The sequence below is a fragment of the Manacus candei genome, unplaced genomic scaffold (assembly GCF_025592945.1).
Source record: "Manacus candei isolate 608988 ecotype Guabito, Panama unplaced genomic scaffold, ASM2559294v1 h1tg000047l, whole genome shotgun sequence".
NCBI classification, from domain to species: domain Eukaryota; kingdom Metazoa; phylum Chordata; class Aves; order Passeriformes; family Pipridae; genus Manacus; species Manacus candei.
In genome coordinates this window covers 5,822,067-5,838,959 of record NW_026138095.1, presented here as the reverse complement: position 1 = coordinate 5,838,959, position 16,893 = coordinate 5,822,067, and the positions used below count along the sequence as shown (strand labels likewise).

The window sequence follows — 16,893 nt, the reverse complement described above, 5'->3', positions numbered from 1 at the left end:
TTAATATCCCAGAAGGTGTTTCACTCAAGCAAAACAATTTTGAGTTTTCATCTTCTCTCTTCTTTCTTTTGTCAAAAGAAAATAGAAATGAGATCTAAGACATAAAAAAAAAGATGTTATGAATAGCAATAATGTCACAATTACTCTTCCAGTTTCATTAATGAATAGTGACAATTACCAAAATATGAGCACAATGAAAAGAACACTGAAAACAAAACATGTAAACTTTCATTAAAGGTGCAGTACCCATGTTAAAGGGTTGATTATACAAAAATAAATGATTCTCTATGACCAAATGAATGAGAAGAGTATTAAAGCTTATAACTACTGAATATAAAGCTTGTACACATTATTAATGTATCTTGACATGCAGAAATATGCAAAGAAAGTAAAAAACCCAACTCATAAACCTGCTGCTACTGGTAGGCCTGCAATAACTTACAAACCATTTGATTATTCTTTTATAAATGTTCTATGTCCTCTTCTATGTTGAAACAAGTTCTTGTGCTAAATAAAAATAAAATTTGAAAATTAAGGTAGTAAAAGATGCCAAAAGCTGCAGCATAATGCAAGATCTCATCTCTTCCTTTAATAGATGCCTCCTCCCACCTACACAGCCCACAATCCCTTTCCTTACATTTTTGTCTCCTCAAATACTTTTCCCTGTATTATGCCCAGCTCTGATCAAGATTCCTGATCTGTGGAGGACAACAAAGTGCTGCCTAAATGATAAGATACACAATTGGTTACTTGGATATGCTGCTGACACCTTAAGCAAAGGCTACACAGAACTAAAACCCACCAGGCACATCCTTCTCCCCCCAAGCAGGAAACTTCTGCAGGAACAGGACTTACACATGATTTGGATTGCCTCTGGCTAACCTGAACCTAAGCCCTGACATTCAGATATTTAATGATCCTTTGCTTCATTTGTCCCTGTGATACAGCTTTTAACTACCATCTTCCAGAAGAAAAGCTACACATCAAGTTACTCAAAAGAGGAATAAAGAAAGCTAATGGAAGTCACCTGACTGAAGGAGAAGGGATGCAGATGGGCAAGGTACTCCCTTTTTAAATTGTCTCAGTGATTTGCCTGGAGACAACAACAGACTGTGTCTGATGCCATGACATTCAAACCCCCCAAATATCAAGGCAGAATGAAGTGACATGGTCCAGAGATCAGGTGAGTCTCTGGCAACAGTCTGGCTGGCTTTAGGCTCTTTTTAAAAGTGAAGCTGTCCAACAGTTGAACTTCAGTGCTTAAAAGATCATTTCAAATGACTGAAAAATACCAAGCACTGGTGGACACTCAAGCAGCACCATGACTTGGCTAGAGAGCAAAACCACTTCACACAAACAACATGAAGTGCTGAAACCTTCTGTCTCCTGTGCTTATGACAGTACAAAAGGAGAAAGAATTGGTTTTGAGCCTCATTGAGATCTCCCAAGGACAAGCAGTTTCAGAGCAGATGCCTGTTTTGTTACTGATCTTATATGCTTCCATGCCAAGCCATATAAACACCCCTGCACTGTGCCTACATCAGTCCTACAGCTACTGGAACATGAGGCAGTGGATGTTGCTGAGGAATATGCATGTCATTAATCAGTTCTGGCCAATCTCAAACATGTTATGAACTTACTAGCTGGTATCAGGGTTATGTTCTCCTCCTCCCTAGACTGAAAAGGTGTGGTCTTGCTGGTTTCAATTTAAGAACAAACACCTTTGGGCAATGACAAGGCTACATCACAACAAAACTGACTTTGTCCAACCTCACCAAAACTCAGAATGTTGAAAAGTTCCCCCCAGATGATCATAGAAAGCACTGAGTGTCAGAAACCAAAGAACACAGGAGCTCCATGGGAACTCTGAGACCTACTGACACAGAAATTCAGATTGGGCATGTCTTTGCACTATACCAATGCAATTCAGGTGTAGATTTGCAATAAGAGAAGAACAACTGTGCAAAAATAAACACTCCAGAACACTCCCAAGCAAGGCTCCTCCTTTGCATCAAAGACTGCTAAAAGAGGCATGTACACACCAGTAGAAAGCTGAAGGGAAACTAAAGGAGTCCTTGAGAAGTGCTGAAAGGTTTGCAGAAGGGAGTAAAGATTTGTCCTGAGGGTCTAAAGGTGGCAGGTAGGTTCCCGTGTCCCAGTCTGTTAATGGATAACACATGGACAAGGGAAACCTTTCTGGATGTACTCCACTGGCAATGAAAAGTGCTGACATGGCAGCCTACACAGACAAAGGCAAGTTTAAGGGAGTAATCAAGCAAATCTGAAGCTAAATCTATCAACCTGGCAACTGTGGGGCAGGGAGAGCATCATCCAGTTTGTCTGACAGATTTTATTGCTGTAACATATTTAGTAGCAATAATTTGTTTACCTGCTACATTATGTTGCCATAGATATTAAGAAAAGAGAAGAGAAAAAACTACTAAATCCTTGCAGTGAACTTCTATAATGGAAGATTGTTTACATTAAACTATCCTTAAAAGAGATCAAAACTTCAAGCTACTGAGAAATGAATTTGAGAGTTTTTCCCTGCTCCCTCACACAGATGCACAATTACACAGTTCAAAATATATTTTCCATCTTGGTAACCCACAAAATTTCAAGTAACACTTACATTCTGAAGACATTTTCACAGGTACCTGTCTTTTTCTGATACAAAGGCAAAAATCCTTATTTACTGTCTCTTAGTTACTGTGTACTTGCTCTGCAAAAGATAACCCACACTGATGTCCTGCTTGCATCAAATCTTCCCACATCCACATTACCATTCAGTTTTACAGAGTGCATTTTTTGCATTTTAAAGCTCTGCAGAGCTCCTCAGGGATTCTGTGATTCTCAGCATCCTACAATAATGCAGCCTCCTTCCTATGAAGGAGGAGCTCTGTTCTAAACCCTTTCCTATGATTAATTCCGTGACATGGTGCATCAGTGAGAATGAGAAGCTCTCTAACAGAGAAAAAAAAAAACCAAAGCCAACTAAAATTTAAAGGAAAAAAAAAATTAGGCAAAAAGAAAGATTTGATGAGTCAGCACACGACAGGCTGCATGGTTTCCCTGTGCAGTAACACATTGCTGTGACCAGTTACCTGTTTGGAGGCTGGGACTGAACTCTTGGCTAGTCCTGGGAGGCTGGAAGGCCTCCGGGGCTGTCTGTGCTGGAAAGGCTCGATATGGAGGAGGAGTCAACTCGTCATCCCCAGAGAAGCTCCTCTGCACCTCACCTGCCATGGGTGGGCTGGACAAACTGACAGGTTTCTTCCCAACTCGTCTCTTCCTCTCTAAACATCAAGTCAAACTAAAATAAACGCTCGGGTTAAAGTGCATCAGGTAACTCTGACTGTTCAACTGAGAAATGGCTCTGATTCATGTTCACCCACTCTGGAAAACAAGGGCCTGCACGTGGCACCGTTCAGTTATTATTTGGAATATTGCTCTCAGCAGCCACATTTTAGTCCCTGATTCCTAGAGGACTGGTAGGACTTCAAGGGCATTGTTTAACAGCATGACCCACTTATTTCAAACTCTGTCAATGACATATAAATGCTGTAAACTGCTTCTGCTGCAGCTACACTGCATGGTCACACCCAATGCTCTGGCTGGGCACTCAAATACATCTTGGCTCAATTTGAAACTGCAGCTGTTTCAGTGTCTGTGACTAAAAGACAGAAGGATGGTTCTGGGGAAATAATCCTCTCCAAGTAAAATTTATCACCTCCAAAATCCTAGTGTAAAAATACATACTCTTAATTCCCTTAAAATGGTGTTCCCCATTTTTACAGTGCCTTACAAACATAAACGAGCATTTAAATGTGTAGCAAAAGTAACTTCTAAAATGCCTTTGAATAATTAAACACTGCATTCATGAAAAAATGTTGCAAAAGCACTTCCCATACAAATTATTATCACGTTCCTCCTTTATCACTAAGATATTGCCATTCTATGCCCGAGGCAATTCCTCTATGATATCAGGGATGCAAGCTCTGTAACACAACAACACTGCTTTCAGCTATATCAAAACTATGGTTGCTTATGCTTCAATCTTGTCAGACAACAAGAAACAAAAGCCTAGCCCTGAAAAGGTAATTGGATTATACATATGCTAAAGATACCATCATGCTTAAATATTCTTCTTATGAGACAACTTCAGGATGAGCCTTTTAGAAAGCTTGATTAGGCAGAAAGGTGTCTACAGAACCCCAGCTTTTAAAATATCAAGGTCAAATTATCATTTCAGTAACCTTATTCTGATATATACACCTATGAGAAAGCTGACAATCTGAGGAGATACTGCACCCCTCGTTATTAATTAATTGGCTAAGCCAACTCACAAGTTACCCTTCAAGAATTCACCTGCATAGCCTTCTGAGCAGCAGGCACAGGGTACAAAACCCTACCCACCAAAATAAACACTACTGGAGACAGAACTGGGAGTGATTCCCAAGTATTCCCAAAAGCAGCCACAAAACATTCACGAAGCAATCAGTTCCCCTTCCCACTGAACACGTGCTACTCTCTCCCCATGTTCTCAGTAAGGAGGGGACACACTGCTGTAAAAATCTGCATCATTATACATACACAGCAGAATGACTCGGTGACATCCTGGACTGTTTTGTGAGTACATGAGAAGTGTGTGGAAATAACCCCTCTTTGCTAAAAATAATCTAATTTAGGACATGCACAGTTTCTCGTTAATCACCTGCGGTTACCTGACATGTTACCACGAAAGCACCACTGCTGGGTTATACAGTTTTATGACTGAAATCCTTTACAAAATAACATTCTATTTTTTTTTATTTACAAGTGCTGAACAAGAAAAAGCTACAGTAGACAATTTTTTAGTATTATTTCCTGTGACTCAGCACTTTCATTGCCATAGCCTACTTAGAAAAACCCCACGCAGGAGGCAGCCAACTCGAACTGCTCATGACCTTGTTCTCTCATCTTCTGATGATTAAGAGGATTTCTTAGTATTGAATAAACAAACTACCAGAAGCTCTCCCTTGCTTCCATAGCCAATATTTACTTCAGGTTAGTGAGAAATGAAGAAGAAATTCCACTAGAATAAATCTCCTTCCTATGGCACTAGAGGAGTTCACTTTCCAGTGTTTGTGTCACACTTACTCTAAGAGATGGGAGGAAACTCTCAGAGGTATTAGGTGGAAGGAGAGGGATGGGGTAAAGAGCAGGATGGTCTAGTATACCTTACTGAACAAAATCTGCTCAGACAGTCCAGAATTATTCAAAACCACATCCTACACAAAGCTAATTAATGACAGAGCCATGTTTCCCTACCTTAAGGTAACGGCACTCACAGCTTTCCCTGGATATTCTCAAACCAGGAGTTTTTTCAGTACCTGAATTCTATTTAAAAAATACTGCTGCAAGATTCTCAGAAGGATCTGGATTTAACTGTTATTTCTTCCAACAGCAGAAAGGAGAAACAGTGCAATGACTGAGGCACCCACCAAGAGGTTGAAGAACTTCCCAGACACCTGCTTTATCTGTGGCACTCACTGCTCAATGTCCTTTCATGTCCTGAGATCAACAAAGCAAAGGTTGTTTTCCCAATGACTAGTGAAGGAGGTTCCAATTGGCCTTAATAGATCCATTCACAAATTTACCAGGAAGACGAGGCTTTAATTCCTCACATTAGCTCTACATAACAAAAAACCACTCTGGAAGCAAGTCTAAATAAATCAAGATAATTTGATTCCAAGGGAATCAGTCTCTGTGGAAAGAACTTGAATACTTCAAATTCTTAAAAATGTCCTTATTATGTTTTACTGTGACAAGAACAGTCACATCCAGCAATGCTGTTCATTGTTTCTGAAAGTAATAATATAAAAGCTTTATTTATATAGATGCTTCATATAAAAACCCTGGTGAATAAGTCACTCTTTTGTTTCAAAAAGGAACCAGCTGGACAATAATTTAAATTTTTTCTCATTCCCTTAACTTGGTTCTTATGCCTCCATATATGTTACAAAGAGCAGAGGTCAAACTGTGTTGATATCTGAGTATTTTGTACTAGGCAGTACAACTACACAGTCTATTATTTAACCAAAACATTTAAATATTGTAACAGTTGTCCACCTACAATTAATTATTATTATTATTATTATTATCATCATCAACATCTACCCTATCACAAGTTATAAAAATTGGTTATTCTCAATGAAAAAGTTCCTTTTATGGCATACTGCACCTTTAAGCATAACACCTATTTAGACACAAACATTTCCAAATAGAACAGGGACTTAGGGAGAGACCACAAACTTTAAAACAACAGGAAAAGTGCAAACACTACTTTGTCACCCACTTTTCTTATGTCCTTTGTACTGTTGCGATTTAGCTTTTTTCTTCTGTTTGGATGAACTTGACTGGCTATCTCTTGATGCTGCAAAAAATTAAGAATTCAAAACTGAGGTTCAGTATTTTGGAAAAAACACTTCAGAACGTGTCAAAGCTGCTACACAGTTACAGAATTTTTTCTTAGTGACTGAACAAAGGCAGAACACCTTTATTGTGGAAACCCATTTGCATAAAACTACTAACACTATTATTACCCTCTCATTAAACAACTAAACCAACTAACAGTTCTTGAAAGACAGCTATCAATGATTATCACTTGACCTGAGAGGACAAGTCTTGATGCAGTAAATAAAATACAGCCTTCCCATATAAATGCTTCTGCACATGAACAGAGTGCATGGAACTCATGCTGAGTTCCACCAAATTCAGTAGGTAAAGCAGATATATTGGCAGTCTTAAAGCAATATAAATTCTCACTGGTATCATCCAGAACTGACGAGTAACAGGGTTTTTCCCCTGCACCAAACAAACATCTGGCATTGAAAAATGGTAAGTAGCCACAGAAACACTCAGAAGTACTTTGGAAGTCAAGGTGGGACTGATTAGAACTGTGAATTAGAACTTTCAAGCGCTAGCAAGAATTTATTCTATTTTTGTTACGCATGAAGACCTAAACTGCAAAGGACGAGGGTAGAAAAATCAGCATCCCTGAGATTTCCATTATCCACAAAGCTGGAACTCACACTGTGGTGCTGGAGGCTGGAGCTGGTACCCAGTGAGCTGACACCATCCCACGGGATACAGGTCTGGGGACTCACAGTCCACCCACTGGTCATACTCATCCTCCCAGCCATCGAAGTGTATCCTCAGGAGCCGGTGGATGATGCGGGTGACGGTGGCCACACACACCAGGCGAGGCTCCATCAGATCAACAGCCTCCAGCTTCATTCCAACATGAAACCCATGGTTTGGAACTTCCTGGAAAAGCAAGCATCAGTAAATAAACACGTTAATGAATAGTTTAAGCACAGGGTCGAAACAAATATTTCAGTCAACTTACTACAGAGAAACCCCAAATATCATTGATGATATTTCAAGTACCGTGCACTAATTTAACATTTTGGAGATTATTCAAGCTTCATATACTCAAATGGTTCTTATTTCCAAGAGTCTCCGTGTCTTAGTTTTTCAAAATTGTATTTAATGAAATAGGTCCACTCCATGCACAATGCAGAAATTTAAAGAAAATACTTGTTACTAATTACTAATTATACATGGAAATATGTGTAATTTTATTACCTTATTGAAGAGCTTTACAGGTGCTGCTATTGAATCAGTTTCCCTGAGGTAGTCAAACCATTTAAAAGGGAGTTTTGCATAACCTGTGAATTTTAAACAACACCTTCATACATCAACTGCAAACTTCGTGCATAAGAATAACAACAAAAATAGCACATTGGCACTGTGTTATGGCTAAAAAGACAACAAAGAAGTAAAACATTAACATCAGAAACTTCCATTCTCTGAGCTTTGGTCTAAGGGACAAACAGGCACCTGGATGTTGCCCATTTGCAACAAACAAGATGAATGAACTTCTGGGTAATACAGAAGGTATCATTTAATGTTAAGATTAATGATTCATACTGGAAGTTTTTGTTCATGTAGATTCTTGATCTGTACAAATGCCCCATATAAATGCCCCAGAACAGATCACTGAATTAAGCACATCCAGTGTCTTTCCTGTGGGGAAAGAGCTCCACTATTGAACCACTTGAATTATTAGGAACATAATGGTAAGAACAAACATGGATATTTTAAAAAGGTCAAATAAGGGTAAAAATAATAATACAGAAAATCAGAGGATTTTTTTTTTAAAAGCTATTATAAAGGGAAGAAAACAATATCTCAAATCTATGTAGCTTCTACTGAACGTGCATAAAACACTCGGGAATATTTTTTACTTTGGGCAACTTCTACAACTGCTTTAGCTCAACAATTCTCAATTCTAGCTGGAGCAATTGCAGCTTGGAAGGTTTCTCTTAGTAATATGTAGTGATGGACATCCTGAAAAGATGGTAGTGCAGTGGGAATAGTGTGGGAGACGGGGGATCTGTATCTCACCTATGTATGGGCAGACAGCTCCCACTGAATCCCAGCTCAGCACTGCAGGGCCAGACTCAGCATTCACAGCCCAAAATTCAATCCCCCTCTTGGAAGTGTCTAAGCATCTTAATCTTCCACTGATTTCAGTAAGAGATGAAGATGTTTGGAAGGAATGAGCTTATAAAGTCCAAAGATTTCACAGCAACTTAGTTATCCACAATGCTAAATGCAAATTGGATAAGAATGTTCACATTGGGTATGGAATATCTGCATGAACAGATGCAGCTGGAGAGCTAATAATTAATAAGGGTAATAATGTATCAGTTATGCATGTTAATGCTCTTCTTCTCAATGCAACATTCCCCTGCTAGACCAATATATTTGTATTTAAATCCTTTAATTGTTCACCACACGAGACGTGTACACGTGGGTTTTGTCAGAACAGTCAGAATTAAGAAACTGTCCATTTTCCATCCCATAATTTGGACAGCAAAATACCCCTCTCATAAGAGCTAAGGAGTTTTGATCACTTTGATCCTATTTAAATGTTAATGCGCATTATGGTCTGTATTTTACTGCTGTTAATTCCTCTTTTAAATGACTTTTAGATTATTGCATGTGTGATTTATAATCTCCTCTCACTGATGGCATAGGGCTGTTATGAAACACTGCAGAGACAGGGAAAACATACATGTAGATAAAGGATAAGGCTGCAGGATACAAGAAACACATAAGTATCATAAATGTGCTAACAACAAAATCCACATACTATTGTTAAGTAATGTTTGAAGAGTGAAGAGGTCAAGTCTCATCACAGAAGGGAAGTTTTTTTGCTATTCTCTCTTCAGTTCCATGTATTTATTTCTAAATTGATTGATATGTATTGATATAGAAGCATTTGCTTCCCACAAATACTTCTATTGCAAAAGTCCTCTTGCACCACATTTTTTTGGAGGGGTGCTGGTGCCCATGAATTTCTAGGCAATAGATTAAAGTAAATCTGTCCAAATCTGTGCACTTCCCACTTACTCAAAGGTGACAGAGTCATCACTGTACAACAATGAAAGTGATATGAAATTACTTCCTTCATGTTGTATTACATCATCTCTGTAGTTATTACCCAGAAAAATAATTCAATAAATACAAGTAGAAGTCTGCAAGAATGAGAATGATGGGGAGTGGGGAATCCATAGAAAGCAACTGTCATCTGCTGTTACACAGCTGGTTACAGTCCTCTTTATCAATTGTCAGACCAAGACAATAAAATGGGAAAAGGAAGGCAAAGTCCTTCCTCTGCAGGCACATGTGCCAGTGGACACACAGCCTTTCCTCACAGAAGGGAGTGCACAGCCCTAATGGCAACTTCCTCAAAGCTCAAGTTTGTGTTTAGTCTTCACAAAAATTAACTGGTATTGTTGTTAATCAGCCTGAGATTATTTACAGTGTTCATTAATCCTTTCAGAGGCCAGGGCTTCCCAAGCAATGACATGTTTTAAACAGCCCTTTTAATGACTCCCAACTTCCTACTCTTAAAGAACCCTCAATTTCTTGCAGCTAAAGCAAATTATTTCAGCCAGAGAATCAATCAGACGTTCAGTTAGACTTTTTCTAAATGAAAAGTTAGTTATCTCTGTTTTAGACTACTTTGAAGTAACCCTGCTGTATTTGTTTCAGACTCGAGAAAGCCCTAAAAAGCGACACAGATTCTGTAGACTGAGTTAAGTAACAAAGCATATGGCACATACAATATCACTGAGAAATATTGAAAATAAATGTGGTCAGAAGGCTTTATGTACCTCTGGGTGGAGTTAGTTCAATCATGTTAATTTCACAGAAACCAACAGGGAAAATAGAAGGGGAAGTGGCATGGTAACAAAACCAATCAGACCCATCTGCTGCTTCTGAGCCATCAATCCCAATCATAAGATAGCCATCTGCTAACACCTTTGTAAAGAAAAACAAAATTTGACATTAAATACCTTGAACGGCGTGAGCAGGCTAGAAAGCAAGCATGCCATGTTTCAAAAGAGTGAAAGGAACTCAGTAATAATGGAAGAACACTTAGAAGGACATTCAGTTTTAACAAAATACCCCCAAATCATACCTGTCTCGAGGATTGTGTACGACTGTCACACGTACCTTTGATAACTGCAAAGTTATGAGATGAACATTTCCTTTTTCTGATCTCTAGTTTTTCTTGGGAACACCAGCTCTACTTCTAAAGCTTTATAACTCAGTCTACTCTTGAGCTTGCAAGGATATTCAGAACACCATTAATAAGATAAAAGACTGAAAATCATAACCACACTCCTCACTGGTAAGGTTGTACAATTCTGCTAAGCTACTTTTTATATTTTCTTTCTTTTTTAAAGACAGATCTCACATGGACTGCCTCCCTTTCAGTCAAGGACACCCTTAGAATGTCTTTGTAGACTTCTGCAAGTCAGCAAGATGAGGTTTGGTTTTGAACAGTTGCAAAACACTTGGTATCATTAGCAGAAGATTGTCCTGCAAATTAATCTCACAAGCATATTCTAATTAAAGGTAAAATTGAATTCCCAGAGATTAATGTCAAACAAATTTACATGAGTACATTTTTCACAGCAGTTGTACATAATTTATGGACATATCCCATTAACATTCCCTGTGTGAACAAACTGCATTGATTTTGGTTTTGAGCTTTTTGTTTCAAGTCTGAATAAAGGTGAGTGAAAAAAGACTCCTATCTGCCTACCAAAAAACACACTTGTTTTCTTACCTTTCTAATAGTTGCCACACATATTGCTGAAAGGTTTAAGGGGTCTATAGCTTCCAATTTCATTCCTTCTTTAAACCATTCTCCAGCTGCATCAACCTCTTTTACCTAAAGAATCACAGAACAGCACCAGAAGCAGAGAATTCAATGAGTCTGGAACAAAACATAATCCCACACTGCCAAAGCAACAGACTGAAATACCTGTTCTATCATCTCTGCTTATGTCAAGGAGGTCAAATTGGGTAATAAAAGCAGAAATAAAAGCAGAAAATTTTGCTGGGCACATTTCCAGGGCATAGCAGAACTTCAGGTCTTTTTTTTTTTTTTTTTTTAACACCCAACAGGAACTAAAGGTCCTCAATCAACTCTGAGCAGTGTTCTTGCTACCAAACTCACCTTCATAAATAAGTGTGAGGGTGCATCAAAATGTCCATCCTGTTTCTTTGTAATATCTAAAAGAAATATCAGTATTATAATATTATTCAGAAGTCTTGGTAACAGAGTAAACAGTATGTATGCCAACAGTTTGTCAACCACTATTTATCATTGAATCTTCTAGATATTGATGTATTACAAATCAACTAAAAGTTACTTTGACTTTTCCAATGTTGTATAATACACTAATCATAATTTTAACTTAAGCTCCTGAATATAATATAACTGGTTAAACCCCTGAGCCACATTATACATATTTTTAAATATTATTATTCAAGCTAGTTTATTAGTTGTATGAAGTGACAGAACTGCTGGAGTCAGACTTTTTGCAGCCAACACCGCAAAACATCTCAAAACACAACAAGCTCACCAGATCTTTTGAATCTGTGTCCTATGCTTCGAGACCAGCCAATGTGATGGATGAGTGGACTGTACATATGGCACCAGAAGTCATCAGTTTTGTCTTCACTTTCTTCATACACCAACCTCAGCCGGCCCCCAATAACACTCTCAACCACTGCCACCCTTGTTCGGCAAAGGTGGGTTTTGTCAACAACTTCTACTCTCATGGAAGTTTTGAAGGGGTACTGCATACTCTCAGACACCTTAAAGTGACAGAAAAAAACCCATTCTGTAAGAATATACCCTGGTTTTCCATATTCATCTGCCTACTAAAGCACAGTATTGATGCACTTGTCATTTAATTCAAATACTTGTTAATCAACCTGCAGAAATGACACAGATTATTTATCTTCTATTTCATTGTACGTAGGGAGCAATGAAATGTTTCAGAAAACAGATCCTACTATGTTTTAATTGTATCAAGTTCATCCCCTAATATAACTCTCACACGGGTTACATGAATTTTCCATTGGCATAATGGAAGTTTGTTCAGTTGATAACAATGGATCAAGTTACCTTGAGACACAATTTTAACAATAAACACCTCAAGATTTTTTTTCTTGTTTGGTCATCCACTCAAAATAAAGCATTTTAAAATACTGCATTATAAAAGGCATGGAAAACAAATCTTCAACGTAATTAAAACTGGCTGCTCAGATATTTCTTCATAACAGCAAAAAGAAATGAAGAGAATGGAAATAGATGTTAACCCGCTTTGTGACAATAGATTGTGTTAAAAATCAGTATCAATCACTTGCCATTTTCATTATGAACTCCCCAAAGTATTGAGATCATGCCAAATTAATCTGGCTTCTAACTGAGCCAATTTTTAAACAAATATTAACAACTGCAGCAAGGTTTTCTGTGTGCTTATTTTTTAAGCATTAGATGCAGTGTAAAACAACAAATTAAGTCTCATTCCTACTAAGAACTATATGCATCATCATCTCACAAGATTAGTAAGTAAACATACAGCACACTATACAGCAGCTGCAACAGTTGAAGATGACTGAAAATCAGAAAAAAACCAGTCCAGAGCAGGTGAAAAATATCAACATTTAAAAGTATGTACTTCATTGCATCTAGATCCATGCTATATTAACACATTTTGTTTAGTTTCTTGAAATAGTGCATGATTAAAATCATTCCTGAATCAGAAAAAAGCTTTCATTTTTCTTACATATCACAGGGTAGCTCTTGAGCACTTCTGGGGTTTCTGTGGTTTTTTTTTTTAGAATGTGGTATTTTAAAATTAAAGTAGACTAACTAGTTTTTAAGGAAAACTACTTTTTTCTAGAGAACAGTTTTCCAAACACATACTGACAAGTGTGGACGTAACTGGAGAAGAGATTCCAAGGAAAACTGTATCTAAGGGAAGAAACTACTGTATCACCTTTATTATAAGAAGAGCTAATGTGCCATTGTAAAATATTTCAGTTCTTCACAACTGTGCTGCAATTTCTTTTATAGAACATCATTGATATTGCATCAGCCTTACCTTCTGAGAAAAGTCAGGAGGAAGTGTTTTGGCACCAGTAAGTCGTTTCACTAGAAAAGTTTTCCAGTTTGTGTATTTGTGTTGGATGGCTGTTGCAAATGAAGGGGAAAAAATAAGCCACTGATTTTTAATTGTGTCCATTAGAGACAGTATTAAGAGTCTGGAATATGTAAAGAAGAAATCCCAGATGACTGTTAAAAGGCCTGGATGACAATAATGAGAAAAAACTTCTTTAGAGAATGAATGCTACCCAAGATTAATTTTATGGGTCAGGGCAAAGAATTTATTAACAAAATACCAATAAAATCAGTGCATGTTCCCATCACTGATTAGTGAACTGCTTCCACCCTGATCCTAAAACCTAAGTTGCATCAGATGGGCTACTCCAAGAAACACTTTCAACATCAGTCAAGTCCAAAACTTAAAATTATTTATTCATAACTGTCGAAGGAGTTATGTTAAAAGAAAACTTTGATATCTGGACCATGAGCAAATTTAGTTTAATAAAGAGACTTTTGTATCAATCAATAAGGTTACTATTTACATACTTCGAGGAGGAACTAGGGGCTTCCCACTGGTTGCACACCAACCAACTGGGTGGATGTCAGACCCACAAATGTTGCACCAAAAGTCAAGACTTGAATCATTTTCAAAGCCTTCATATCTCAGCAGGGCATTGTAGCCTGAAAAGAAAGCAATCCCACTTAAAAAAATACCAAAATTAAACAAGACAATATGCATTAATATTTCTTTACAAATCATGATGAATATTACATCAGTTTTCTAGACTATAACTTCTCATAGGATGCTTTTCTATGGCACATTTCTGCATGTGATTAAAGCACAATTGGATTACTTTGATAAACGTGCATGTGCTATCATGTAAGTCAATTTTAATTAAAATTCTTGAACTGTAAACCTTTAGAAGTTACATGTAGGAGGACAAAAATAATTACCCACAATATCTGCTTTTTCATATCTTAGATCTGCGACCTTGAATTTTAAACTTTTTACCAAGACAAGTAATTTGTGTAACGAGGCTACTTGCTAGCTGTTATACAATCTCCTATCTTCTCTGCACTGATCTTACTGTGCTCTAAGGCAATATTAAAAAAAAAACAACAAACCCAAACCAAGAACAGAAATTCTCAAGCATCACTGCAGCCACTGTAACAGTGACAGCACTACAATATACAACCTACTGACACAGCTCTGACAACCTGACCAGTGTCAACACTACAGTGACCAGGTGATCACCAAGTTATTAGCTCCCTTCACACAGTTCTTTTGATTATTTTAATAATGTCAACTAAAATGTATTTACCTGCTAATTTCACAATTCCAGCTATCCAGAAGACTTTGGTAGGTAGGCTGCAGTCAGTGTTTGGAACCTCCACTCGCACTCCTTCTGCAATATCACCCCAGCACGTCCCCATAGGTGCCTGTCATTTAAGGTTGGGGTTAAAAAGTCACCAGTTCACCACATGAAAATAATTATTTTTTGTTATATCAGTGTTTTATGAGCGACTTAAAAAGACAAAACAATCAATATACAAATGACAAACATATGTTTAGAAAACACTCTTTCTATGAGAACCTACTTTGGTTTTGACTTGAAGCTAATGTGTAATATTATAATTGTATCCAATTATTACTGTGCGTGTACTGAAAAACCCTATACAATTTCAAGTTTAAATATCTGTTAAGCACAAGCACAAATTGTACATATAAGTCAGTTTTATTCTACCATTTTTCAACGAGGTACAAACTACCAATTTCACTGAGAATGGCAAAATTCCTCTGCAGTTCTACTTGCAACAAAATGATGGTATTTTAAATTCATACCTATAGCACAGACATCAAAATCTTTAAATTCTGCAAATCAGAACTGTGGCTGAAAAAAATGCCTAGGAGTTATTTCTTGGGTCTATTCTCATGATTTATCATGGTGGGGTTTATCACCCACTGGTTCACATCCTCTCAGAGGAACAGGCTTTCACATCATCACCTGCAAGTGATCACTCCATCAAGCAAGCAAAAAGAACAGAAGGCTCTGAGTGGCACCTTTTTAATGAACACCAGAAGGAAACACACAGCAAGACCCCTCACAGTCCTGTGTGAGGAATGTGTTAGTAACAAAAAGACAGACAAGCTTGATCAGCTGCTAAGGATTTGTAGAAATCGGTGACAGAAATTACATTTAGTTTGCTAGCTCAAGAAGAACATTTTGTTGAACAGGGCATCATGAAAAGACAATTGAAAATGGTATTGCAGAGATATCAGAAATGCACAGTGCTGAAGAATCTAAAACCTTAACAGTTACTCAACTGAAGTTTTATTGGTAACAAGATAGAAAATGACTCAGTCTGCATTAAACTTGGGACCACTAATAGAAAGATTCACATCTGGGGTATTTTAGAACAACAGTCATATAAATTCTAAGGTGTTCTCAGAAAAATAAATTGTTATCAGTTCAAAGATTATCCAGCTATTACAGGGACAACTGAAGGGATACTCTGGCTCTGCAGACAGTGAGTAGAGTGTTCTACACTGTGTCTCATTTACAAAGCTCTTTGCAAAACCAGAGAACTTGACCACTCTGTGGGAATAGCCTCCAACTGCACAGAATTTTTGCTGAGAGCCACAAGTGAAGAAATCTGGCTTAATCCTGAATGACTGGAAATCATAGTATTGGAATTTTGCTGGCACTCAGAAATACCAACTAGCAGCACTAAAAGCTAAAGTTATAAGGGAAACCCATCACTAGTACTGAGGCTAGGCATGCAAAACTAAAACTAATTTTAACTATTAAAGGAAATGTAAGTTGTTGCAAGTATGCCAGTTTTTAGTCTTGAAGCCTGGTCTCTTCATGTTCTGCTATGTTCCATCTACACCAGTCTGGACCACAGAGCTCTTCTGCCAACTGGCAGAAAGAGAGAAATATCCAACTCAAAAGATGATGGCTTATTTTCACACACAAAATATGCAGATACAACTTCTTAATCAATATGAATCCCATATTCACTATCATCTCTAAGTTGACACATGTAGGTTTTTGAATTCAATTGGGGAAATAAACTTCTCAAACTCCATGTTTTAGCAAATTTTGTTGCCTCGTATAGAGATACAGATGAGGCCAAACAATCAAAAATAGCAGTGCTGAATAATTTCATAATCCAGCTGCAGTCAATTGAAATACATTTTACTGCCTGCTCATCTATTCAGTTGATTCAGAGAGAGAAGTATATCAGAACACTTCTCCTGACATCAACCCACAATGGGAATGTGACAAATTTTTATTTCTAGAACGTGGATTGGTATAGAGGGAAATAGCAGAAAGTTAAATTTGTCCTTGTCTGTGAAAATATTG

General features: G+C 37.6%; 1 protein-coding gene across 8 annotated transcripts in view; it reads right to left on the bottom strand.

Moving 5' to 3' along the window:
• MBTD1 (mbt domain containing 1) overlaps positions 1-16,893 on the bottom strand; it is a 35,235-nt gene that overhangs the window by 4,438 nt on the left and 13,904 nt on the right. For all 8 annotated transcript variants that reach the window (XM_051798001.1, XM_051798003.1, XM_051798005.1 and 5 more), the window contains 10 exons: positions 14,848-14,965; positions 14,072-14,206; positions 13,524-13,612; positions 11,994-12,228; positions 11,585-11,640; positions 11,192-11,296; positions 10,230-10,377; positions 7,630-7,712; positions 7,074-7,308; positions 6,338-6,415 (listed from right to left, as the gene is read on the bottom strand). In XM_051798001.1, the coding sequence (XP_051653961.1) occupies positions 6,338-6,415; positions 7,074-7,308; positions 7,630-7,712; positions 10,230-10,377; positions 11,192-11,296; positions 11,585-11,640; positions 11,994-12,228; positions 13,524-13,612; positions 14,072-14,206; positions 14,848-14,965 (1,282 nt within the window). The remainder of the gene's footprint in view (positions 1-6,337; positions 6,416-7,073; positions 7,309-7,629; positions 7,713-10,229; positions 10,378-11,191; positions 11,297-11,584; positions 11,641-11,993; positions 12,229-13,523; positions 13,613-14,071; positions 14,207-14,847; positions 14,966-16,893) is intronic.